Raw genomic sequence first — 27,934 nt, 5'->3', positions numbered from 1 at the left:
TCACTTTAAAATTATTAGCATTTCACAAACCTGTTACCATCATATGTACTGCATGGACATATCTAAATAAATAAAGGTAGTTTCTGGAACCTTCGTGGGGATGGGTCTAGAAACCTAATGGCTCCCCCAGTGGCACTGCTCTGAACAGCCACTCTGGAATCTTTTCTGTTAAGCCTCTGATCATTTTTCAGGAATGTACAAGAACAACATCTTTTTATCAATCCTGTTTGATTCCTCCACTGATCACAGCGCGGAAGGTCCCGCTCATCAAATGAACAGTATATACTATACGATCCCACAGCTTCAATTGCATATCCGTTCCCATTGTTTAAAGTTCAAATATCATACCCAGCATCTTCGATTATTCCGTGTAAGATTACGCGCTAAACTCCTTATGAAGGGGTGCCTGGCCTTCCATCTGTATACCAGACGAACACGGAAATGTTTCGGGAAGGACACTTAACTATTCAGGTGATAAACTAAACTGGTCTTTTCTTTCGATGTCTTTGTATTCCTATATAACCTGCGGCTAATGAATATTGGGGTATATTAAGTTACACGTCGGCGTACATCTCTGAGATATTAAGCAAGCGAGACAGAGTCTTCTTCGTTAAAAAAAATCATTCAACTTTTTAAAAAACTTTATTTATGCGTGTCTTTTAAACCGAGCGTATTTCCATTACGTCATTTTAAAATTGTTTACCCTATTACAAATACAGTACGCATTAGTTAAGGTATCGCATATCCAAAAGTACAAAGGTCGGGCAGGCTAGACTTGTGGAGACGAGGAGGAGGAGGAGGGGTGAGCGTCATGCGGTGGTAATTACCGAGGGCGGGACCCTGCAACATCATCGATGTCAAAATCGGCGGTGTGGAGAAATTTACCTGCGCCCAGGTGACTTTGATCACGCCCACTCCAGAAGCCCCCGGCGACGCCGCTGCCACCGCTCAGGAGATTCCAGTTGCGTTCCCATGGTGTCTGTGCTGTCCGGGCGGCTTGGCACTGAAAAGTAAAGCAACGTGTGTGTTGGTTCGACAGAATACAAAGTGAAACGGACTTACTGGATATTCAATTGGATTTCTCCACTCCTGAGCTGTGACAGTTCGCCTCCGTAAACGTAAGGCGTGCTTGTCAGCGAGCGAGTAGAATGGCATATTCAGCCCCGGAAGATGAGTATGGATGTTCTTGTGCTGAAGGTGAGTTGCGGACATTTCTTTTATTTTTCTTTTCTTAAAAACAGTAACAAACTGTAAACTTCGGGAGACGCTTAACGTCTTTTAAATTTTGTATTGACACGTTTCGTAGAAATTGTGTCAATAAGAACATAGCCTGCATACAGTACAGTTGTCTTCGAGACAGGAATGTTTCTGTTGTAATGGCAGTACTTCCCAGAAATGACATTAAAGGGTGGATGTATAGTTTCATTTTCTGGAAAACTATCTGGACCAGTAAGACGAGGCAGAAATTACTTGCCCTTATGTCTCTGTGTAAAGATCTGTGCACAAAAGTACAATTCTATTGAATGTTTTACGGGTTGTAGAACATCTGAGCACATTTGTAATCTTTATCAGTGTCCTCATCCAATTTTCGGATAGCAGGTATATCCACGAATATGGATTTTCTCTCTTGCCAGAGTGTTTGTTTTCTTTTCGTTCATCTATTTTTGAAGCATAATGTTTCCAGTGCAGTTTATTGAAACAACAAAGCTTTTCCTGTCAGGAGGGGCTCAAATAACAGGCGCCAATGTGACAGTCCATTTCATGGCACAAATACACTAAGTCAAAAACACAGCCCGTGTTTTTCATCCTGCCCAGTGTGGAAATCAAAAGCCAATTATCACATGTAAACTATCTAGAATTTTGCCATGTTTAGTGTGCTTCTTGAGCTTTGTTTGGCCTGCTAACATATACTTCCATGGCTTTATCTCCTTGAGCCATGTAATGCTTTTGAATCGTTTGGTATGAGTCAGGATTTTTATTTTTGTTAAGGTTTCAAAAAAGCAGCGAGTTCTGATGAGCAGATATTAGTGAAAATGGTAATGACTGACATTAATACTTTTCGTATCCTGGCAGGCAGAGTGGTGTGGAGATTATGGCTTGAGACTTTAAACAACAAGCATGACACTTCAGTCCATGTCTGTGGCTCACTGTGCGACCCTGACAGACCTGTTGCCCAGACCCAGTCTTCAGGTGGGCTTTGCATTTCTGGGAGCAGGTACTAGTCAGTTTTCAATTTTAAATAAACTGAACCCTATTTTACTATTTCAATAAACCATTGGCTTTGAAATAAATGAAGGGCAGTGATGCTGATGTGGTAATCAATTAAGCGTTAGATGATTTGTAATGAGAAGTCGTAATCACTTTGAGGAGCAGACAAACTCGCATCAACAGAGCAGACCTCTCACTCAAGACGTCACACAACTGAGTTAACAGCCGAGGCCACCAAAATAATAATCAGGACAATAATTGCATTTCTGGTTTAATATATATTAATACGATTATACAGACTATAACATCCTCGGCATCAGAATAGTGCATCACCAAGCCGGACAGTTCGTCTGTATAAAGCAAAAAGAGACAGTGCGGTGGCTGTGGCGCTAACACACACACACACACACACACAGCAAAGCAAAGTAAAAATTTGTCCAGCAGGAGCTCCCTCAGTACTTGTTCAGTACAATTTGGTTAGGATTGTCTGTGCCCATGTCATCCACAGTGATCGAACGTGGCACATGTGTTTTGGTCCAACTCTTTTTGGTGCCTTCATGCTAGCCAGGCTTGACCCATTCCTCACCTCCCCATGTTAGATGAAACGATTACGTCTCCACACACCAGGACGGCCAAGGGTGACACTGAGGACCCAGGGCCGTCTTAATAGCATCACAGGCCCCGGAAAAGTAGTGCGCTGTGGCTCCTGTTTTGATAGCAAAACAGAAACGCGCATAGACATCAGAAACATCGTGGGCCCCCAGCCAATGCCCATTGTGCCCATACTTTAGAGCGGACCTGGGGAACCCCCAAATCACTCGATGAAAGGACTAAGTCTCTGCTCTCACTGAATGCAAGAGTGGGAAGTACCTCGCAGCATTAAACTATCAGGAGACCGATAGCATTGCTAAAAATATGATCAATTCTCAGTTACGAATGTAAGTCACTCAGGGTAGATCTTAATCTGGGTTTGCACATTGGTAACTTTGGGCGTAAGCAGGACCTCCTGCCCAAAGGTAATGCTGAGTTACTGTCCACACTAAATAACTACTTGGTATGATTTTGTCATCGGACTCGCTAGAAGAGCACCTGTCAAAAAAAAAAAATCCCCTATTCAGTTCTTTGTGTGTGAATCTAAAAGTATCCTTGTATATATTTATACAAAAAAGTATATATTTTTGTTCTTCCTTAAAAAATCATTAATGTTTGGGCCTATCGGTCTGATTGGACTGACATGGTCCCCTGAGCCTGCCAACAGCGATGGGTTCGGACCCTGATCTAGTCACTTAAGCTGCCTATTGTTGAACTGTAAAAAACTTAGGGAAACGCTTTTTTTTTTTTTTTGTATCCTTTTTAAATATTCCTAAATAAAGACACATTACAAATCTAGTCTCTCTATATAAAAAGATTAGCAAAATCATGTGACATTTTCATGTGATTTTTTTTTCATGCAATGTTCATTTTTCTTCAAAACTGTATGTCATATAGTATACATCTAGATATCATTTTTTTGTCTTCATTAGAATACAGCAATGATACTGTCATGTCAGATAAAACCAATTTAATGTGCATATGCCAAACAAGATACCTTATATACATCCTCTGCGCTAAGAACAGTAGTAGTTCAGTTGTGTGTTATCAGTCGGCAAATAAAGCCCATGCTTTATTTAAAATAATTTATTAATTTATTAATTTAATAATTTATTTAAAATAAGCCCATGCTTACAGATTGTAAAACTGCATAAACATTCAATTGATGACAAAATTATGAGTGTTGATCATGCAGGAGAAGTTGTATTCTTTCTGCATGTTAAGTCGGATACTAGTGATACTTCAGCAAGTAGATTACCATTCATTTTGTATAGACGACAATTTCCAATAGTTTTAGAATTTGCTATAACTATAAATACATCTCAAGGCCACAGATTTGACCGTGTTGGAATATACCCATGCACAGCGGATCAAGGGGGGAAATAATTTATCATTGGTATCTGCTCAAAAAAAGTAACCTGCCCTTTTGCAAAAGGAATAGCCTGTCAGAAAGTACAGTCTTGTGGTTTCACAAACAATACAAATTTTACATTGATGTTTTGAAAGATAAAACTCACCCTGACCAGTTTTTTTTTTTCTTCTTCAAATACAGAAACCTGTAAACAAGAAGTAATATTAGGCAAGAGGTTCCATCACAGGCTTAGAGTGACTCGAATGTGAGACTGGCAGCAAGAAAATGCTGTGTTAGATCAAGCCCAGAATGTGTCCAAAATGCGTGCTAAGATTTAAACATCCACAAACTGCTACTTAGAAGTACAAAAAAAAAAAAAAAAACGGAACTACAATGAATAGTATTGTCAACTGTTGATTTAGCAGCCTGGGTGTAAATCCTGCACTTGGTTGTTGTCTGTTTGGAGTTTGCATGTTCTCCTTATCTATGCAGGTTTTTCCTATGCATACTTTTTTTTTCCTTCAATAGCCCCAAACACATGCATGTTGTGTTAATTGACAATTCCAAATTGTCCCCTTTATAAGTGTGAGTTTGGCTGTGTGTGTGTGAGTGGACTCCACGATGAGCTGCTGTCTTATCCAGGTCTGAGTTCTGCCTTTTGCCCAGTGCTACTGGGATAGACTTAACCAGATGAAGTGGGTTCGAGAATGTTATGTTAGCAATTAAAAAAATTTGGGAGTGGTCTCCCCCAGACTTTATCGTATACTCGGATATGGGGGTGGATATTTGAGTAGTAAACCACAAGATGATTATATTTTTATATTATTTTTATAATCTGACTCAGCAGCTGCATGACTACAAGGTCAAGTACCACTTCCAGTTAGCAGAAATAGCCCAAAAGTTGATAGAAATCTATGTTTTGTACCTAGTACTTGTATGCAAAATTTGGTTGACCTAAGTGAAAGCGTACTCAAGCTATCGTATTTACATACACACATAGACAGACACACACAGACATAATTCCAAAAAAAGTATTTTTGGATTCGGGGAGGTCTAAAACATTGAGATTCATCAAAATCTCAAAATGGAATTTTTAAAGCATTCCAATACTTTCCTCTTACTTTGTATACGAGAAAGTCGGGGAGGTCTAAAATGTCAAGATTCATCAAAATCTCAATATTGAATTTTTGGATGATTACAATACTTTCCCTACACTTTATATGCGAGAAAGTAAAAAAGAAACTGTTTCCATGTTTGATGTTGCATTCATAATGGATAGTGTACTATAAAGGCTGGGTATCATATTCCTTTTATAAGGTTTTTTCTCTTCAGGATATTTAAATTTGTGAATTTCATGCTTTCCAGATAAAATAATCCAGCAATGGCCTTTACACATGATAAAACATATTTAATTTAATCCTTCAATTTGCTGTTTGTGATCAGCATGTCCTTGTTTTAAACCTCTGGTTTAAAGTTGTATTGAAAGCTTAGGGATTTTGGTATTTGTGTATATTTGTTTGGCTTTTGCGCTTCATTTAAAAAAGGCAAAGTCTGCATCTTTTTTTGGTCTTGCTTCCCATGCAGTTTCAGTTCATTTCTTACCATGGTACCACTATGACACCGAATTGTATTAAGTTGCTATGACATGTTTTTAACTTTGTTGGTTTTGTATAAGTTTGTGAAAACTTGCATGTGGTCAGATTAAAAATATCTTCTCATTAAGCTCATATGTGAGCTAAATATTTCGAAGTTTTGATTTATTTAAAGGTAAAACTCGGCCGGACTAGTGCTCAAAAAAGACTGTTCTAGCTCTTGGTGAGTTACATTTTGGATTTTTGTCAATTAATCTCTAACTTTAGAGTCTACTGGGTGAAATCTATTTTAGTATTGTATCACATCTAATGAAGATTTGTTTGTTTTGTGCATATGAGCATTATTGATTTATTTTAGAATTATGTCTGAATCTTTATACGTATACTGCACAAAACAGGTTTGTAATAATTAAGCTGTGAGAATTCAGAGTAAAGAAAAGTGTGATTAGTCTTAGAACCTTCATCTGCTATAATATGGTTGACCTCATATTTTAACAGATAAGGCAAGTTTTTTCTACTTTATTGAACTTTACATTTATTTTACATTTATTGTATTCTAAAAAGTAAAGGAGCACCCATTGAAGTGTTTAGTTTAAAATTTTTTAAATATTAAAAATGGTTAAATTTAAGGAACCCCATTTCAAGTGAATTCAGCCGTCAGAGGAATAGGTGTACAGTGTCATGGTTCAACTTATGAATGTCTTCTTTGTTTTATTTCCAGTATTTTCTATATATTATGTTTATTTACACAATAAATATAATTCATATTGTGTAGGTATGTTTATTTGTGTGGTTATGTGTTCTCTCATATCATTTGTGCTTTTTGGGAGTTCCAAGGGACAGGGCCACTTGTGTGTCTTCATGTTTGAACTGTCTCTTGCCTTATAGAGTCTGGGAAGACGTTCATTGTCTTACATGCTTGGTGTTGGTGAGTTTTTTTGTGTTTTGACTTTATTTGATTTTATGATAACTGGTTTTTGACCATATTGTTCTGCTAATGGGAGTTTGTTTACTTTTCGGATTGCCCGTTGAGTATATCCTTTATGCTTTTTTTTTGTGCTCTTTAAAGCAATTTGTTTTCTCAGTTGGTACTAAGTCTTGGCATATACTGTAACTATTTTTAGGACTATTAGTAAACTCCTCCAACCCCCTCCTCTGGCATGCGCCAATACATCTGAACAGTGTCAGGCTTTCTTACATTTCTTTGATGCCAAAATTGATCAAATCTATCACAGTTTCCCCTCCACACCTCAATCACTCACTGATTTTGATCTGCCATCTCCATCATCAAGACTCACTTGTTTCTCACTTGTTGACTCTCTCGCCATCTCTGAACTTATTAATAAGTCTAATTCCTCCTCCTGTCTGGTTGATCCTGCCCCCACTTCTCTGCTTAAGACATGTTCATCCATAATTAGTATTCCTGTTGCCTCACTGATAAATGCATGTTTCATTTCAGGTTCTGTCCCTACTGCCCTCAAAACTGTTGCAGTTACCCCAATCCATAAAAAACCTGACTTAGGCCTGTAACTGGAGAGAGAAGGATCCATCTCTAATCTCCCTTTTTTGGTTAAGGTGACGGAATGCGTGGTTGCTACACAACTCCATGCCTTTCGTCTAGACAATACACTATATGAACTTTTTCAGTCTGATTTTCATACACGGCACAGCACTGAGACAGCTCTTCTTCGTGTAGTTAATGATCTTCTCCGGTCTGCATATTGCGGTTCACGCAATATTCTCCTCCTTCTTGACTCAAGTGCAGCATTTGACACTGTTATTCATGAAATCTTCCTCTCACGTCTCTCCACTGTAGGGATCTCTGGCTTAGCCTTTCAATGGTTCACATCATATCTTTCTAATAGGCAACGGTTTGTCACACTTGGCCTATATAAATCCTTTACCTCACCTGTGTCACATGTCCTTGGGCCATTACTCTTTCTAATATTATCCTTCCTTTGGGTCAGATTATTCCCAGACATGGCCTTAACTTCCACTGTTATGCAGGCAATATACAGTTATATCTTAGTACACACTCCCCTACAGATTCACCTCCCAGCACACTCACTGACTACATCACTGATCTTAAGCTATGGATGGAAAATAACTTTCTCAAACTTAATGCCAATAAAACTGAAGTGTAACTGGTTTGCCCAAACTCCCTTCTTTCTAAAGCATCCAACTTTTCTGTTTCTATTGATGGTACACTTGTCAATCCTGCTCCTGTTATCAGAAACCTTGGTGTTTTGATTCATCACTTAATTTTGAGCTACACATTAGGTCTCTATCCAAAGTTTCGTTCTGATTTTGTTTGGTTCATTGTTTCATAATGTCTCGTATTGATTACTGTAATTCCCTCTTCATTGGCCTCCCTGCAAAATCTATACAGAAGCTACAGTACATTCAGAACTCCACAGCCACATAAAGCGTTCTGCTCACATCTCCTCTGTTCTGTCCAGACTTTACTGGTTATTGGTTTCATCAAGGATTAAATTCAAGATTCTGCTTCTCACCTTCAAAGACCTACATAATCCTTCCCCTGTCTACCTCACTCAGTTCCTAGCTCCGTACACTCCTTATCACTCTCTCAGGTCCTGTCCCACGCACCAGACTGTCCACCCTTGGAGGCAGGTCCTTCAGTGTTATTGCCCCTCAACTCTGGAACTCGCTTCTTCAGTCTCTCCGAGATTGCTCCTGTTTCTTCACATTTTAAATCTCAACTCAAAATGTTCCTCTTTGATGAACTTTTGTCTTCTGTGTGTTCTTTTTTTTTTCCTCCTCCCCATCTACTGTATATGTAAAGCAACCTTGGGTTTGTGAAAGTTGCTCTATTAATGCAACTTATTATTATTTTTTTTTATCCTTTAATTCTTCTGTCTAGGCTGTGGTCATATATGCAGACATTTAGTTATGACTATGATTTTTGTAAATGCATTTTTAAATAATTAGGAATGCAATTAAATAAAAGTAAACTGGCAGTAAGGTTTATTTGTCAGCCAATTTGTATTTTGAGAGGGAGGAAAGAATGGCTTGTGGGGTAGTAGTATGGACACTGGAAGACTTTCTTTTGAACCAAGTATAAGAGATGATGATTGTTTAGCTATCTGAGGGGTAAAGCACAAATGATGTCGTGCACACCCTGGTCTGTTTTTGGTACAAGTGTTCAGTGTATGTGGTTGCAGAATTCTCTTGAATTTTTTTCTTTCCATTTACATAGTGGTCTCACTGATCTTTTCATTTCTGCCTGTCGGTGCTATTGCTGTGCATGAATTTATGCATATTTGGCTATGTCTGTGTACTTTTGGATTGTGTTGGTGCAAGAAGCGACTAGCGACTAATTTTTTTCACACAACTGTTTCTCTAGTGAGCCCTTATTTTCTTGTCTAGAACATGCATGGTTAATACACACTGGACCGCTTGGTCACAAAATCCTGGAGGCATGCATTCGCCGACGTCAGAGTCTGCACACCATGATTGTTGATGTTTATATCACATGGAACCTTGCAGCAATGCAGACACGTCAAGTATATACAGGACGAGGACAGGGACTTCTTCCAATCTCTGTTTAGGCGAGCAGAACAACCTGATGGAGTGTTATTTTTTCCTGCCCTTGATAATTTTGAAGTTTTATTCTTGTAAACCATTATAATGTATTTTTATATTCCCTGTTCTTGCAGCATTCATATTGGTTAAGATATTGAAGTGTCCTACATTATTGCATTTGTATAGACTTTGAAATATTCTAGCAAAAATTATATTTATTTGAAATATTTAAACTGATTAGTAGTGAAATTAATCTGACACCTTTCAATTAATACAATTTTACAAATAATTATCTTAATATTTTTTTCGAGTTTTATTTTTCTATGAAATCATCAGTTCTGGTAAAAGCAACCAGTTGGTTTCACTTTGGTTAGACTGTTATGATTTACTTTGGTTCATGGGACCCCTAAGATGCTAAGAATAAGTTTGAATTTATGAGAACAATTTCCATTGTACACATGAGAGTTTAGTTAGTACAGTAACCATGTCTGAAAGACCAATGTGTTTATTGAGATGTTTTATCATTTTACAATGAACAAGTTAAAATGTCAATTCATATACTGTTTTCGAAAAGTATACAGTTTTACAAAACAATCAAAAAGAGAGAGAATATTCAGACATTGTTGTGGCAGCTTGAGTAATGCTTGCATAGCATGGTGTTAAACAGGAAAATTCCAATCACAAGCCTTGGCAAATGCAAAAAAGCAACTGTTTTTTTGTCAGCCGAGTCCTACAGTATGAGAGTTTTGAGATTGTAGTACTGTTGTGACATAATGCAGCAACTCAGGATAACAGGTAAATGAATTCTAGCTATGGCTAAGTTTTCTGTAAAGCTGAAAGCACCAGTATTACTGAAGTCTGAGTTGCTCTTTAGTAGCTGAACACAGAGTATGCTTCACTTCTTTTCATTTTTTTTTTCTTCAAAATCTCATTTTAATTTCCTTGGCTTCTTCACTCCCTGTGCGGCTTCAAAATGCTTACTGAATAATGATATGAAATGAAATTAAGGTGTTCAGTAGCTTTATAAAGGCTTATTACATTTTTTAAATACCTGAAACTCCTTTAACTATGCTATGACAGAGTGTTATTTTTTGATTTCCAAAAAAAAAAAAAAAAAAAAATATATAAAGTAATTTTAACTGGCCGAGTCCGAATATGAAATAAAACTTTGTGTTTTAGTGACATCTTTAACATTATTTACATAACTATAGATACATTTCCGGCTACAAGTAAATTTAGATGAATTTGATTTACTTATATCACAACAACCTGGTAACTTTCAACTTATGAAGTTTTAATGGAGATGAACATTTTTGCAGTGTCTTGGGAAAATTTAAAAGAGGAACAGAATGGGAAATAATATACATTTTATGGCAGTTGTGAAATAAGTATAATAAGGTAAAACCATATAAAGTAACATTAAGAGAACAAAAAAGCAACAGACTGAATAAATAAGAGAAAAGGGGTTACTTGCTGATAAGCAGTTTGTTGAATAACCAGCGTGAGTAACACTGGACTAGGCAAAAATTAAAATCAATAATGAAGAGAAATTGAAGAAATTATAAAAGAAAGAAACAGAAAGCATGGTTTACATAAAATGGGCTAAGAAATGAATCCATTTAATGTCTGGACACACATTAAATGAATCAACATATAAGAAAATGTTGTACTAAATAATTTATTGAAATATTGTATACTTGCTTACTTGGGGGAAAGCAAACCATTAAATGGCATATAGGAGGTGAGTGGGGAAGGGAGAGGCCATAATGACAATTATAATGTTAAGGGACTCTGGTAACGTACACCATTAGAATGTGTAACATTTATGTAATCAAATCTTTTAATTACTTGATCTGTTAATTCATCTTTAGTACACTTTGTTAAATAAATACTGTTTTCTCCAATGAAATTAAGTAATATTGGCACAAATAAGTATATTGGGTGATTAAGAAGAATTATTTCTCATTTTGAAAAAGCATAATAATCAAAATGTGCATTTAAAAAGAATTGTACAGATATACAATATGTAAAAAAAAAAAAAGTCTGTTTGCTACTGTTGTATGCTGAGGGGTGTATTAAAATATTTAACAGGAGGATCATCTATTATCATCTATCTACTATATAATAAAATGCAAAGGTGCGTGTGTGTGCGTGTGTGTGTGTGTGTGTGTGTGTGTGTGTGTGTGTGTGTGTGTGTGTGTCATCTTCCTCCAAGCAATGTAATTGGTCAGTTTGGTTTTGGTGTGATTGGTCAGTTTGGCCTTGGTGATGTAGCCAAATAAGGAATGGCAAGTGTGAGACACACAAGGAGGAAATAAAGATGTAGGTGGCACTGTGAGAGTCTCTTTCAAAAATGGGATACTGTATATAATAAGCAGACAGGCAGCAAACAAGGCACTTTGAAAATAATGACAGATTCTGAGAAGCAGGCTTTACAATAATGCCCTTGAGCGCCAGTCTTGAAATGTTTTGATATACAAGAATACAGAGCAAAGGTACATGTAAAGCAAGAGATATTTAATATTTTAAAATGTATTCTGTTACCTCTCCTCGACTGGTTATTTGGCTAGTTTTCTAATAAAATGAAAAATATAGGTTCTTTGTCAAACTATGACTATAACCATGAAATGAATTCAATTTTACTTACGCAGGCTGAAATGTAGCCTTATTGCTTGAAACTTTTATTTATTTTCATCCATTTTTGGCACTGGCACTTTGTACTACTGTAATCATAAGAAAAAGTACATTGACTCTAAGAGGCGTAAGCCTCTTTCACAATAAACAGATGGATGGGAGCATCCATATAATACTCTAGAGAATTATAACATTTTGGCTTTGCCAAATTAGTTTGGATGATGCCATTCTCTATCCAGTTTCAACTTGTGGGTGGTTGGAACCTATCCCAGTTGCACTGGATGCAAGGCACAAGACCATTTATCACAGGACCTACTCACACAGGGCCCCTTTTGAGTCATCCATTTTAGGAATTTTTGAAGATTATTAATCAGTAAGATGGCCACCCAGGGGGACGCCATAATAATGATTTGAAAATGATGTTTTAACGTGGTTAATTAATCATCAGTTTTGCCTTCAGCAATGCTGGTAATTAATCAAATACTGTAATTTGGCAAGGCTCCTACTTTATTTATCTTTACCTTTCTCTGTTGAAGGACATTAGTCTCCAGCCTTTAGGCTTGTATAAAGGGAACTGAGGCACACTTGTTTTAAGAAACAGAATAATAAAATTTATTGATAAACATAAGCATTAAAGACCCATGATAAATACATACATATATTCACATGTAAGACTGAATGCAGACATGCTAGACACACAAACATATAACATATAGGCTGGCTGTTTACTGGTATTTAGAGTTAATAATACATTTTATTTACATAGCGCCTTTCTTATGTTCTACTTTATCTTGGCACAGATAAATAGATTTACGATTCCAAGTCTTTATGGATGATGTCCGATGTTGTGTGGAGTTGTTGCTTTGTTGTTGCTCCAGGTTCAAGTGGAGGATTCTTCATGTGTTGGAGTGCGCTCTTTCTCTTTGCTGCCTGATCCTTGTCAGTGCTGTGCTGTTGCTTCCTCAACTTGCCTTCTGCTGTCTTTTGCCACTTCAGAGGAAAAAGGCTTTACTCGTTCTGGTAAAAGAGTTTAGATGCTGAAGTTCCCTTCTTGAAGCAACAGCTGTTCCTAAGCAGACAGGACTCCGTGCTCATCTTTGCAGACTACTGTAGATCTCAGCTCTCGGAAAGAGAATAGCTTGTTGGCTCCAGCTCTTCAGGCAAGAGGCTCATAGCTTTTCAGTTCAGAGATCGGGATTCAGATTTTTTTCAGTCATTTTGGAGAGTTTCCCCCTCTAAAGGAATCCCAGGGAGGGTGCCCAGAGAGAATCCCTAGCAAGTTGAGAGAAGTTCATTCTAAGAGAGAAACGAGGTGCATGTGGTTTTAAAGGAATGTTGAACCTTCTCCTGTTTAGATTAAAGGCACTTCCAGTTACAACATCAGTGTCTTTTAATACAGTATGTGGGTTCTTCTGTCCATCCTAGTGGCCTTCCCTTGAATTATATGTCTTTGTATTTGCTTGAGTCCATTTTGCACCTTTTGGCTCAAGAGAAATGCACAGGGCCTCTGGAGAGATGTCAGTGTATCTCTGATTGACACCTTTGTTATCAGATGAATTCTTGGTACAGGCTAGAGTTCAGTCACTTAGCTTGGAATGCAAGTTGGGGGTTTTGTGCAGCTGGATGCCTGCATTCCAGTTAAATCTGCTTTCTTAACAGGACTGGTGTGCCATGAAAGCATAGCAAAGTGGGCAATGCTCAATTTGTCCGACATCATTAATTTGAAAAGCACATCTTTGGGAATGTGAGATGAAAAGCAGAATATCTGGGGGGAATGTCCACATAGACATGATAAGGAAATGCCAACTCTATACGGACAGTGACCTGGGACAAATGAAGAGGCAGTGGCTAACCACTGTGTTACGGTTCTGCTTAAATTATTAGTTTGTTGGTTTTTCTATTGTTATGAGAGAATACGGTTTTCAAAAAGGCTTGATATTGAAGTTGGTTTTGGCTCTAATGAATCTTCTCTACATAAGATTACATAAATTCTTAATCTCTTCAGTGTCGAATGTTGGTGAATCTGTCACTGCAACATCAGACATAAGGCAGGAGACTACTGCAGCACCAGTACATCACAGGGTCCATTTGCTGTCAAGCTCACAAGAGGCTAACTTTGAATCAGTAATTGACATTCCACAAACTTCTTTGAAATGTTCAAGGAGGAACTCGGGTAGACATTGAGAGGATGTGCAAAGTGCACACAGCTGACACCATGGTGTTTGAATTGAGGCCACGGCGATGGGTTTCTGAAGCTGCAACAGTAGCAACTGTGCCATTACGCTACCCAAATGATAAAAACAAATAACCATCTACACTTATTTGTGATAAGGACACAACCTTTTACTGTCGTGTTTATTGTGAACTGTAATCTGTAATGAAATCATTGCACCAATAAGCCTCCAATTATTTCTGACAAATTCTCTTCTAAATGTATTTATTTGTTTTGTTTTTAAAGGTGGTGATCAAGTCAGTGAACAAGCTGAAGTTGTCTTGCGTGGGTATGTATTCATCTGATAAAGACCATTTTTAATATTTTCTAGATGTAAAGTAAATTGTTTTATTTCACATGTATCATTTTGACATTTTAAGAATGTGCTTCTGTTTGTGAGTTAGTTCAATTTAAGAAAACCTGTAGTTAGGATATAGCGGGTTGGATAATGGATGGATGTTTACATGCCTGTTTGCAGGGGTTCCCCACTCCGATCTTGCAGGGCCACAGTTGCTACAGGTTTTCATTCAAACCATTTTCTTAATTAGGGACTAGTAGTGCTGCTAATTAACTTCATTAAATTGATTTGCTATTTAAATCGGGGCTGAGCAACTTAGAGCCTGGAGGGCCACAGGAGCTGCATGTTTATTTTTTAACCCAATTTCTTTATGAGAATTTTTCTATTGGTGATTAAACACTTCTTGCTTAAGTGATATTTTTCTACTTAATTTTAGTTCCTTCTTTAAGACTCTTTAAGATTTTGAACACATAATTGCTTATTTTAATCTTAAGCAGCTGCATTCGCTGTGTTTAATGGCTTCTTATTAGCAAAAAGATGCAAATGAGAAAGGAACTAGCAGCTCTCCATCTAACTTGTTTCCACTTACACCCATGTTGATTCATTGTGAACTATTTGGTTTAATACTCGAAAGGAAACTGAAGTGAAAGTGAAGAACTGAAAATTACTTATCCGTTTTAGGCTTAAAATTATTTGGATGGTAATATTAGACAGGAAAGAAATTGATTTAACAATAAACGGACATTGTAGAGTTAAAACACTGACAAGTAATGATATTAAATAAGATCTGTTATTGACATGGATTGTTTTGTAATTAAGCAACTGGGTTGGAACAAAAACCTACAGCCACTGAGGCCCGCCAGTACCTTTTTCCTTAATGCATATACAAAATGATAACGAGGAAGTACAATCTTCCTCTTCTTTCAGTTTCTCTCATTAGGAGTCACCACAGTGAATCACCTGCTGCTGACTAATCATCACCTCCCTTCTTAACCTAGCTTCCAGTACTGTTTCCCATAACTTCATGCTATGGCCGATCAATTTTATTTCCTCTGTAGTTACTACAGTTCTGCATATCACCCTTTATAATGTACAAATTTTTGCCACTATTTTCTTTAGTGGAGGAGTACATTAATTAAGGGAGTAAATATACAGTATGTAGTATGTGCAAACTGGTGGTGGTTGTTGTTGTTCAATAAAGAGTTGTTAACCTGGTGGCAGTTTGTTAAGTGTAAGTTTTTAATTACTGGAAAAAAATAATAAAACACAACAAATTTGTAACGAGGTATTAGCTGAACCCTTAACAAAGGAGCCCTGTTTAAAATGATAAAAATAAAAATAAGGACTGAAGGGAGAAGGGGATGGCAAAGAAGAAGCTTTGAGAATGCAACGTCAAGTGAACTGTGAGCCTGTTGAAAACAAGTTAATTTGAGAGTGAAACAAGGCAAAATATCGTTAACAGGAACTTTGGCGAATTTGATAGTAATATTCAGGACTGGGCAACTTTGGTGAAAAGAGTTGAATTGTATCGTGAAGCTAATGGAGTAGCAGATGAAAAGAGAGTTTTCGTGTTACTGGGCGTGATGGGCACAAAAAGGTTCAGATTATCCCATGGTTTGTTAATTCCTACCAAACCGGCAGATTAAACATTTAATGAGATTGTGAACATTCTACAAGAGCCTCCACAAACGGAATCAATCTAAAATTGAGAGAATTTCAGAATACATGGCAGAGTTGCACGGGCTTTCAGAGCATTGCCAGTTTGGAGCCGGTCTAGTGGAGGCATTAAGAGACAAACTTGTATGCGGATTGCATAGTGAAAACATACAAAAAAAGACTTTTTTAACAGAAAAATATTTAACACTGGAATGTGCTTTAAACATTGCAGTAGCAGTGGAAACTACTGCAAAAGGTGCAGTAGAACTGCGACATGGAGCGACATTAACAAAGTGTTTGCTAGGCAGAAACGTTACCGCTGTGGCAAGTCTACTCACGATGCAAACAATTGTTAGTCAAAGATAAGGAATGCAGATGTTGTCATAAGAAGGGTCACACTTAGCAAAGAAAGTGGTCATACAGAGAAGGGAAAGGTAACAAATGTGCATCAGATGGCTGTAAAATGCATAAAATTCAAGTGGCACTAGCTCAGACACTGCTGACCTGTCTTACTTAGAGCTGCATGGCATTAGTTGAGCAGACCGCTCAGTAATTTGGCCATCTCCAGAAGAGGAAGGAGTTAAATTGAAGATGGAGTTAGACACTGGATCTTCTTTGTCCGTTATCTCTGTTGCTAAATACAAACAACCATTTTCACAAATACCACTTCAAAAGACTTCAGTAATATTAAAGATGTATTCAGGAGAAAAGTTGTCTCCAAGGGACAAAATAACTGTTAATGTGAAATACAAAGATGAGCAGTAGTTGTTAGACATGTACATTCTGGAAAATGGGGGGCCCAGCTTCATTTGGAAAGGAATGGCTCAAGAACATACAGCTAGACTGGCATGCTTAGGTGTTGTCAAATAGTACTGAATACTGGCAAGTGCTAATGACATATTTCAAAAAGGAATAGGAACACTGGTGTGGTGTTTTGTTTTAATTCCGCTGTAGTCTTTATTCCCTTCAAAGTTTTTTAAGGCTCTACCTGTGCCTTATGCAATTTGTCCCAGAGTGGAGCCTGAGCTGGAATGCTTGAAGAAGGCAGGGACCCTCTCTAAGGTAGAGTGAAGTGAATTGGCTACCCCGATTGTGCCCGTAAGGAAAAGAAGGAAACATGCACATTTGTGGAGACTTTAAAGTAACCATAAATTCAGTATTACATGTAGTACATTATCCCCTAACTCGTATTGAAGACATACAGTATTTGCCTCCTTAGCTGGTGGATAACGCTCAGAAAGGCCAATTGCCTTTGCATCTAGATAACTAAGAACAGCTGAGAGCAATTATGCTCATATTGATAGGGAAGCTCTTAGTTTAATATGGGGTGTAAAGATATTCCACCACTACATTTATGGACAAAGGTTTATTGTGGTAACTGATCACCAACCCCTAGTCACAATATTTAATGTAAGAAAGGGACTAAATTACATGGAAATGCAGACAGATGGGCTGTCACGTTTGCCACTGAATTTCACAGAGGAGTCCGATGTTTTTTACAACATGATGTGTGTCACATATGCACTTATACAGAGGCAAACATTAAATGATCCAGTTCTATCAAAAGTGTATGAGCTTACCCTAAAAGGCTGACTAGCACAAACAGACATGTATCCCTCATTTGCAGTGAGAAAAGACCAATTATCAGTGTGTCAAAGTACTCTTATGTGTGGGTCAAGAGTCGTCATCCCAGTTAAACTGCATAAAAGAATGCTAGACGCACTGCATGAAGGACAGTTAGGCACAGTTAAAATAAAAAGCCTGTCTTGTAGCTATATGTGGTAAACTGGAATTGATAAACAAACAGGATTTAACAAAGACGTGTTCTAGTTGTCAAAAAGTATAAATAAAATGCACCACCCTTGTCATCCCTGCACCTGTGGGAATGGCACCTTGGCAAAGAGTGTATGTTGACTTTGCAGGACCCTTTAAAGATTTAATGTTTTTAATTGTAGTGAATGCCCATTCTAAATGGCCAGAAGTAGTTTCAATGAAAACAGCTACCTCTGAGAGAACTGTTTCTGTGCCAAGAGCTATTTTTGCTAGGAATGAATTACCTGAACAAGTCTGCACTAATATCCATCCATCCATCCATTGTCTCCCGCTTATCCGAGGTCGGGTCGCGGGGGCAGCAGCTTGAGCAGAGATGCCCAGACTTCCCTCTCCCCGGCCACTTCTTCTAGCTCTTCCGGGAGAATCCCAAGGCGTTCCCAGGCCAGTCGAGAGACATAGTCCCTCCAGCGTGTCCTGGGTCTTCCCCGGGGCCTCCTCCCGGTTAGACGTGCCCGGAACACCTCACCAGGGAGGCGTCCAGGAGGCATCCTGATCAGATGCCCGAGCCACCTCATCTGACTCCTCTCGATGCGGAGGAGCAGCGGCTCTACTCTGAGCCCCTCCCGGATGACTGAGCTTTTCACCCTATCTTTAAGGGAAAGCCCAGACACCCTGCGGAGGAAACTCATTTCAGCCACTTGTATTCGCGATCTCGTTCTTTCGGTCACTACCCATAGCTCATGACCATAGGTGAGGGTAGGAACATAGATTGACTGGTAAATTGAGAGCTTCGCCTTGCGGCTCAGCTCCTTTTTCACCACGACAGACCGATGCAGCGCCCGCATTACTGCGGACGCCGCACCGATCCGCCTGTCTATCTCACGCTCCATTCTTCCCTCACTCGTGAACAAGACCCCGAGATACTTGAACTCCTCCACTTGGGGCAGGATCTCGCTACCAACCCTGAGAGGGCACTCCACCCTTTTCCGGCTGAGGACCATGGTCTCGGATTTGGAGGTGCTGATTCTCATCCCAGCCGCTTCACACTCGGCTGCGAACCGATCCAGAGAGAGCTGAAGATCACGGCCTGATGAAGCAAACAGGACAACATCATCTGCAAAAAGCAGTGACCCAATCCTGAGCCCACTAAACCGGACCCTCTCAACGCCCTGGCTGCGCCTAGAAATTCTGTCCATAAAAGTTATGAACAGAATCGGTGACAAAGGGCAGCCCTGGCGGAGTCCAACTCTCACTGGAAATGGGTTCGACTTACTGCCGGCAATGCAGACCAAGCTCTGTCACCGATCGTACAGGGACTGAACAGCCCTTATCAGGGGGGCCGGTACCCCATACTCTCGGAGTACCCCCCACAGGATTCCCCGAGGGACACGGTCGAATGCCTTTTCCAAGTCCACAAAACACATGTAGACTGGTTGGGCAAACTCCCATGCACCCTCCAGGACCCTGCTAAGGGTATAGAGCTGGTCCACTGTTCCGCGACCAGGACGAAAACCACACTGTTCCTCCTGAATCCGAGGCTCGACTATCCGACGGACCCTCCTCTCCAGGACCCCTGAATAGACTTTTCCAGGGAGGCTGAGGAGTGTGATCCCTCTGTAGTTGGAACACACCCTCCGATCCCCCTTCTTAAAGAGGGGGACCACCACCCCGGTCTGCCAATCCAGAGGCACTGTCCCTGATGTCCATGCGATGTTGCAGAGGCGTGTCAGCCAAGACAGTCCTACAACATCCAGAGCCTTGAGGAACTCCGGGCGTATCTCATCCACCCCTGGGGCCCTGCCACCAAGGAGTTTTTTGACCACCTCGGTGACCTCAGTCCCAGAGATGGGGGAGCCCACCTCTGAGTCCCCAGGCTCTGCTTCCTCATTGGAAGGCATGTTAATGGGATTGAGGAGGTCTTCGAAGTATTCCCCCCACCGACCCACAACGTCCCGAGTCGAGGTCAGCAGCGCACCATCCCCACCATATACAGTGTTGACACTGCACTGCTTCCCCTTCCTGAGACGCCGGATGGTGGACCAGAATCTCCTCGAAGCCGTCCGAAAGTCATTCTCCATGGCCTCCCCAAACTCCTCCCACGCCCGAGTTTTTGCCTCAGCAACCACCAAAGCCGCATTCCGCTTGGCCTGCCGGTACCTATCAGCTGCCTCCGGGGTCCCACAGGACAAAAGGGTCCTGTAGGACTCCTTCTTCAGCTTGATGGCATCCTTCACCGCCGGTGTCCACCAACGGGTTTGGGGATTGCCGCCACGACAGGCACCGACCACCTTACGGCCACAGCTCCGGTCAGCTGCCTCAACAATAGAGGCACGGAACATGGCCCATTCGGACTCAATGTCCCCCACCTCCCTCGGGATGTGGTCGAAGTTCTGCCGGAGGTGGGAGTTGAAGCTACTTCTGACAGGGGGCTCTGCCAGACGTTCCCAGCAGACCCTCACAACACGTTTGGGCCTACCACGCCTGACCGGCATCCTCCCCCACCATCGAAGCCAACTCACCACCAGGTGGTGATCAGTTGACAGCTCCGCCCCTCTCTTCACCCGAGTGTCCAAGACATGTGGCCGCAAGTCCGACGACACGAGCACAAAGTCGATCATCGAACTGAGGCCTAGGGTGTCCTGGTGCCAAGTGCACATATGAACACCCCTATGCTTGAACATGGTGTTCGTTATGGACAATCCGTGACGAGCACAGAAGTCCAATAACAAAACACCGCTCGGGTTCAGATTGGGGGGGGCCATTCCTCCCAATCACGCCTTTCCAGGTCTCACTGTCATTGCCCACGTGAGCATTGAAGTCTCCCAGCAGAACGAGGGAGTCCCCAGAAGGTATGCCCTCTAGCACCCCCTCCAGGGACTCCAAAAAGGGTGGGTACTCTGAACTGCTGTTCGGTGCATACGCACAAACAACAGTTAGGACCCGTCCCCCCACCCGAAGGCGAAGGGAGGCTACCCTCTCGTCCACCGGGGTAAACCCCAATGTACAGGCTCCAAGTTGGGGGGCAATAAGTATACCCACACCTGCTCGGTGCCTCTCACCGGGGGCAACTCCAGAGTGGTACAGAGTCCAGCCCCTCTCAAGGAGATTGGTTCCAGAGTCCAAGCTGTGCGTCGAGGTGAGTCCGACTATATCTAGCCGGAACCTCTCAACTTCGCGCACTAGCTCAGGCTCCTTCCCCTTCAGAGAGGTGACATTCCACGTCCCAAGAGCCAGCTTCTGTAGCCGAGGATCGGACCGCCAAGGTCCTCGCCTTCGGCCACCACCCAACTCACACTGCACCCGACCTCCTTGGCCCCTCCCATAGGTGGTGAGCCCATGGGAAGTCTGCACTAATAATGGACCATAATTTGTGGCAGAAGAGTTCTCATGTGTTTATGAAGAAAAATGATATTAAACATTTTATATCTGCCCATATCATCCTGCTGCTAATGGTCTAGAAGAAAGATTCATACAAAGGGCAATTAAAGCAATGGATAATGAAAAAAATTCACTTCAGCACAAAATAGATAACTTTTTATATGTGTACAGAAATGTAGTACATGCCACCACAGGACAAGTTCCAGCTATGATGTTTCTCAGAAGAAACTTAAGATCATGTATGGATCTCACTAAGCCAGACATCGGGTGACATATTGAGAATAAGCAGTCTGCACACAGGGTGTGTACAGTGGATTCCTCTTTAATCCCATTACCATTTTTTTGAGATAGCTCGTCCACTACTAGTTGTCACATACAGCCATCTCCAAGGAGCAGGTTTGTGGCAGCAGGACAGCTGTATACAGGGTCCTGGAATATAAAGTGCATTAAGAACAAAGTGGTTTATCATGTTGTGGTAGTGAAAGTTCTTCAGAAATGACCAGTGGCACCATTTTAAATTCTGGTTTTAGTGAAAGTGAATCAGATTTTGCACAAACGACAAACCATGATGCCATTTCTTATATGCATGGGGTAACAAGTGCCGGGCAACTTTCAAGGCCGCCATTCACTGGATCTAGAGTTCAAGACAGATGTATCAGATGTAAGGTGATCCCTTACAGAATCTCAATGTGCTCATAATGACAGAACAACAAAGAGTTTGCAGGTGGGCCAGGAAATGCTGGCATGGGATTATTGGTATGAGAAATGGCAACATGGAACAATAGTCAATAGAACTGGACCGCTGACGTATATAATAGTCACTGGAGAATCTACCTGGAGGTGGGATGCAGACTAGATAGTAAACACACAAATGAGACCCACCTCACCTGCTGTCTGTGAACCCACTGATAAAGCTAAAGAGGCATCTGAAAATACCATTATACTCATACTGCAGCCTCTGAACAGCAGTATAGATTACCTGAGACAACTGTACCTGAACACATCAAAACTCCAGTTGTACAGGATACTGAGTGACATTACCCTGTCAGGTACAAAAAGTCCCTCAGAGGCTTGATTTGTAAAGTTTATATCCTAATGTATCTTTATATGTATTTCTGCATTTGTATTATCTGTACAGTGTTAACTTAAGTCGGGAGGAAATGTAATGTACAAGACTTGGCACTAGTTTCTTTAATGGAGGAGTGCATTCAGTAGGGCAGTAAATATACAGTATATGTACTATGTGCAAGCAGTGGTGGTTGTTGTTCAATAAAGAGTTGTTAGCCTGGTGGAAGTTTGATTAGTGCATGTGTTTAATTACTAGAAAAAAAATAAGAAGACACAACACCCTTGTTCTTAAAAATCGGTATCAGTACACTTCTTCTCCACTCTTCCGGAATCTTCTCAGTTTGCAAGATTGTATTAAACTACTTCTTCTTCTTTCGGCTTCTCCCATTAGCATCATCACCTCCCTTCTTAACCTAGCTTCAACAAAGTGTTACAATACAAAGTTTATAATACCGTGTCAATGACCAAAAGCATTGATGAACCTAATGCTCTTTTAAAGAGCTGGAAAAAATAATTGAAATATGTTTGTTTGAAAATTCTAATTTTCTCCCTTGGTTCTTTTATTTCTGTGGAGAGGCTAAAAATGAATGAATGAACAGATGGAGGATTGCACACCCGGAACAGCCAGCAATCAGTCACTTAAGAAGTTCTGTTTGAAAGCTCATTTATGTTTTACTATAGTAATTAAGGTCATAATCCCATTTTTATGCACAAAATGGAACAGACCTTATGTCTCCACCCTTCTTTTATTAACCAGGGTTAGGGTTATAATTAGGAGCTCAGGAGTCAAACTTTAAAATATTGTCACAATGCATAAACCAAAGGGTGTTTGCTAAAAGAATGTCAGATTGTTTTTTGCATACTTTGAGAACATTTTGAATTTGTTCTTGTTTATAATAGTGCACAAGTCAGGGAATTGCCAGGAATGCCTTACATTAAACGAAAGCAGGTAAGCAGATCTGTTCCCAAGGCCTGCCACATAGCAGCAGTATATAGTAGATGTGCGTCTCTTTAGGATGACCTCCGGCCTTAGAAATGACTCGTTAAAGTGAGTCACTTTGCTTATTAGCTAGGGAAGCAGTCCTATCTGGTGGTCAGTGAAGTTGTTCTCTATTGAGTATTTTACTATTTTTTTTTGTCATTTGTATCTGCTTTGATTTCATTTATTGTAATACTCATGTGCTTCAGGAGAAAAATAAATGTATTAGACATTTGGTATACAATTTTACCTGGTGTTCAGGTTTTAGCTGACATCATTATCTGCCAGTGTTTGTCTGAGCCATATACACCCACCCATGGATACATCAACAAATGTATACCTTTTAGATCTCGCTTGACATAATTATTTAGGTGAGTCACTCATAACAGCAGTGTCATTGTCACGCTATTTAGGAGAGCATTGACAGGCGCTTTTTATCAGCATTCCTTTACTAGTAGTAGTAGTAGCAGCAGTACCATTGTAATGTGTACAAAGCACAGTGAAATTTAAACAATATGCAACACATCACCACTCTCTGGAGAGTTATTTTAATAAAAGTTGTAATTTTTAGTTATTCTTCAGTTTATGCTGCATTATCTGCTACTTTCATTGTTCCATTTTACTTTAATTCTTCAATTATGTCTGATTGTATCAACATTTGTAAGGTTTTAAATTTGCAAATTCAAACTTAGACATATAAATGAAATTGTAAACATTTATGACAATCAAGTGAGCCTAAAGATTTTTATTAGATGTGAAGAACATTAAATTGCAGCATGAAATCCTAACATAAATGTTCAGCTCTAAATTATTGCCAAATAACAATTATGCTACTTAACTTTCCTCTTCATCAAAGTGGATCATGAAATTATATTTAAAAACTTTTCTAGCTGTTTTATTAATGAGCATTTTACCTTAAGAAGACTTCACATCAGGTCAGAAAAAGGGAGCCCAACTTGAAAATCAAGATAAACCTGTAGCTCTGGCTAGTGTTCTTACAAATAATAGGATTGTGTGGTTGAAGAATGTTGTATCACATTAAAGGAACACAAAAAAGAAAGTCTCTTCCTGTAAGCTCAAAAATAGAACTTTAAACCAAAAATCTACTTAGACTAATATGTACAAATACAGTGAACATATTTGCTGAGTACTTAAGCTTCAAACGGTGAAGTCAAGGAGCCATCCTGTGTGTAATAAAATCTGGTAATGCAAGCTGACGTGTGAGGGTGAAAGTTGGCTGCTGCTAAAACTGACAACAAGGTGAACCAACAAATGTGGATGGATACAATTGGCAAGTTCTAAAATTTAGAAGAAAAACATTCAGCTTCTGTAACAACTCAGCAAGGTCTTTAATTTTAATTTCTGTTAGATTGTACAGCATTTGCAGATGTTGACATTTTTTTTTCTTTTTATTTGAGGAAAATACCATTCCATACAATCAAGTTGAACTTATACAACAAGTGACTTCATAGTCAAACTAGTAAAAACTAAGATAAAAAGAAAAAAAAAATCAAAAAGTTAAAAAAAGAAAACAGGTTCAAAAAGAGACAAAACCTAACAAAGCAGAATTCAGCCCCCACCTGAGAGATGTTGACATTATTGAACATTAGAACCGTTTTAATGAGCACGGGTCATTTAGCACAGCAAAGCTCGCCTTTTCTGTTTATGGATGGATTTATGAACAGGCTAACCTGAACTGCAGCCTGGGGCCCTTGCAGGCTGCAGGCATCATTAAATTAACCAGCATGTGTACATATTGTTTGTTTTTCCAAGAAATATTCTGGCTGATGGGTTCTTCTTCTTTTTTGAGATAGCTCGTCCACTACTAGTTGTCACACACAGTCATCCCCAAGGAGCAGGTTTGTGGCATCAGGACAGCTGTATACAGGGTGCTAGAATATAAAGTGCATTAAGAACAAAGTGGTTTATCATGTCGTAGTAGTGAAAGTTCTTCAGAAATGGCCAGTGGCACCATTTTAAATTCTGGTTTTAGTGAAAGTGAAGCAGATTTTGCACAAACTGCAAACCATGATGCCATTTCTAATATGCATGGGCTAACAAGTGCCGGGCAACTTTCAAGGCCACCATTTGCTGGATCTAGAGTCCAAGACAGATGTATCAGATACAGGTGATCCCTTACAGAATCTCAATTTGCTCATAAGAGTTAGATCTAATTATGACCTGACTGAGAGCAACAAACATGTTCAGAAACTGTTCCCACAACGCCCACTAAAATCAAATTACAGGGTGTACGTGTGATCTGATGTCAGTGGGTCAGTGCTGGCTTTCTTTGCAATTATATATTTCAAAAGTCTGAAATTTAAAGGTACTGGTTAGTAAAACCTTCATTTGAAACTCCTTGTGGACAGCAGATCATGACTAAAAAGTGTTTCCGCTTATGTCCCAGGCGATTTCAAGTTTGTTACCATCCCTTCACACAGATGTGAGAAATCCATTTTGGAATTCTTTTAAAGCTGTGATAGAGAGGTTCTCTATACTTTTTATATCGGAGCAGAATGATATCACTGACAAATCACGTATGGTTTTGAAAGGTCATCTAGCGGTGCATGAAGCAGTACACACGTCATATATTTATTAATTTGTCTGTATCGCTAGTGCAAAATCTGTAAAAATTATTGGTAACCTGACAAAAGTTCCTAGAGTCTGCAAACTGCTGAACAACTAAATCTGCTGATTGTGTTGTTATTTCTAATTAACTTTTATCTTTGCTTTTATTTTTCTTAGTTTTACCTTAACAGCTGAAAATACCTGATATTGTGAAAATGTTTTATGCAGGAAAAATGTTTTTAAATTTGTTCCCTTTCTTCTTCTCTCAGACTCTTAAAGTAACTAGTTGAAGGAGAAGACTGTCTTTACTTTTAATGTTTAACATGGTATATACTTAGATCTGATGGAGATCAAGTATAATATTAAGCTCTGAAATTGTATTTTCTCTCTCTTACTCTCATATGTATTTATACATATTTATATATGTGTATATGTATACAGATGTAATAAGGGATGCTCATAGCCAGCCATGGTGAGTACCTACTGACAGTAATCAGACTATAGAAAAATTACAGACTTCCGACTGGGTGTTGGGTGGATAAGACTCATTGATGCAAGAGGTCAACAAAGGCTGTCCTACCCGGTACGAGTCAAAAGAATATCTACAAATTTAAAGATAATTTTAATGATGCTTATGTGAGAAATGTGTCACAACACCAGGTGAATAGAACCCTTCTGAACATGGAACAAGGGAGTATGATGCCTTGGGCAATGTTCTGTTGGGAAGACCTGGGTCTCGGCATTCATGTGGCTATTAATTGGACACATACCTCATACTTAAACATTGTTGCAGACTAGGTACACTCCTTCTTGGCAACAGTATTAGCCGATGGAAGTGGCATCTTTCAGCAAGGTAACGCACCCTGCCACACTGCACAAATTGTTCAGGATTTGTTTGAGGAACATTGATGAAGAGTTGAAGATGTTACCCAGGCCTCTAAATTGCAGCTTACATGAGTTAGGGGATCTGCTGCTGTTATCCTTCTCCTAGATACCAAACACCCTCATGGTCTGCGTTGTTATAAACATTTATCAATGACCTTAACGCCACTAGGGGGATCCCCATAAAGGAGGCTAAAGACCCTGATGACATTAAAACTGTGAAAAACCCAGAGTCCATGTTTCAGCAGTTAAGAGCTGCTTTGGACGAACATGAATGAGCAACAGCATATTAGACAGGTGGTCATAATAATTTGGCTCATTTGTGTGTGGCTATTCAAACACCTATTGCATAATTTCATACTACTTGCTGTACATGTGTAGTGCCTATTAATGTTTACGTTTATCCATTAATGTCCAGGTTTGCTGTGGTTCCCTCAGAACAGCTAGGCAGGGCCCAAACATTGGTTCAAGCCACAAGCTCCACCTCCCCTAAGTCCAGCATTGATCCTATTCGCCCATTGTTTCCAAAATAACATCAAGATTAGTTCTAAAAGACTCTAACCACACTCTATGTGTATTTATGGTTCTCTGTCTAAAAAATTTCTGTTTCTGTGAAATCTACCCATCTGTGTCCTTGTATTCATGTTGAAGAGCTTGTTTTAAAATAACTGATGCGTACCTTATTGATTTTCTTTCATAATTAAAACATAATCTCAATTTCCATTTGCTTTAAACTGGGATCTTTATTTGAAGCTGAAAGTCCACTTATTGAAGTAGAAGTTCACGCAGGTACATGTCTCAACTTGAGCTTTGTAGGATTGAAGCTTATGAAGTGGCAGGGTGATTACCAGTTTTTGTTCTAACCAATGTTTGAATAAATGGCCAGGCCCTATTTTTGCATTAATCCCATTGTTAATCTACTGACATGTTCTCCTTTATATTTATGACTTTTGAATTGCCAGATATGAAAGTTACCAAAGCTTTTTAGAAATACTCTGACAAGTTTGTCTCCATGGATATATACTTTCTTTCTACTGGGACTATTTTATTATTATTATTATTCTTTCTCAGCCTGTCTGGCTTTGATGGAGGACTCACTACATACTGTCGTACTGGTTTACTGGAATTGGAATACATTTTCAAAAAGTTTACACAAAAAACATCACATCAGGCACTTTTAACAGAAAGAATGCAGTTTTGT

The 27,934-nt window shown here is 39.5% G+C and overlaps 1 protein-coding gene across 1 annotated transcript in view; it reads left to right on the top strand.

The window, feature by feature from the left end:
- The first annotated feature begins 888 nt into the window (after positions 1-888).
- The window catches only part of zgc:153993 (uncharacterized protein LOC767645 homolog), a 44,130-nt gene continuing 17,084 nt past the window's right edge, over positions 889-27,934 (top strand). The window contains exons 1-2 of the mRNA XM_028792605.2: positions 889-1,197; positions 14,378-14,420. Coding sequence (XP_028648438.1) covers positions 1,149-1,197; positions 14,378-14,420 — 92 coding nt within the window. The 5' untranslated portion in view covers positions 889-1,148. The remainder of the gene's footprint in view (positions 1,198-14,377; positions 14,421-27,934) is intronic.

This window comes from Erpetoichthys calabaricus, chromosome 2, assembly GCF_900747795.2.
Source record: "Erpetoichthys calabaricus chromosome 2, fErpCal1.3, whole genome shotgun sequence".
NCBI lineage: Eukaryota > Metazoa > Chordata > Cladistia > Polypteriformes > Polypteridae > Erpetoichthys > Erpetoichthys calabaricus.
This window is presented reverse-complemented; position numbering and strand designations above follow the sequence as displayed.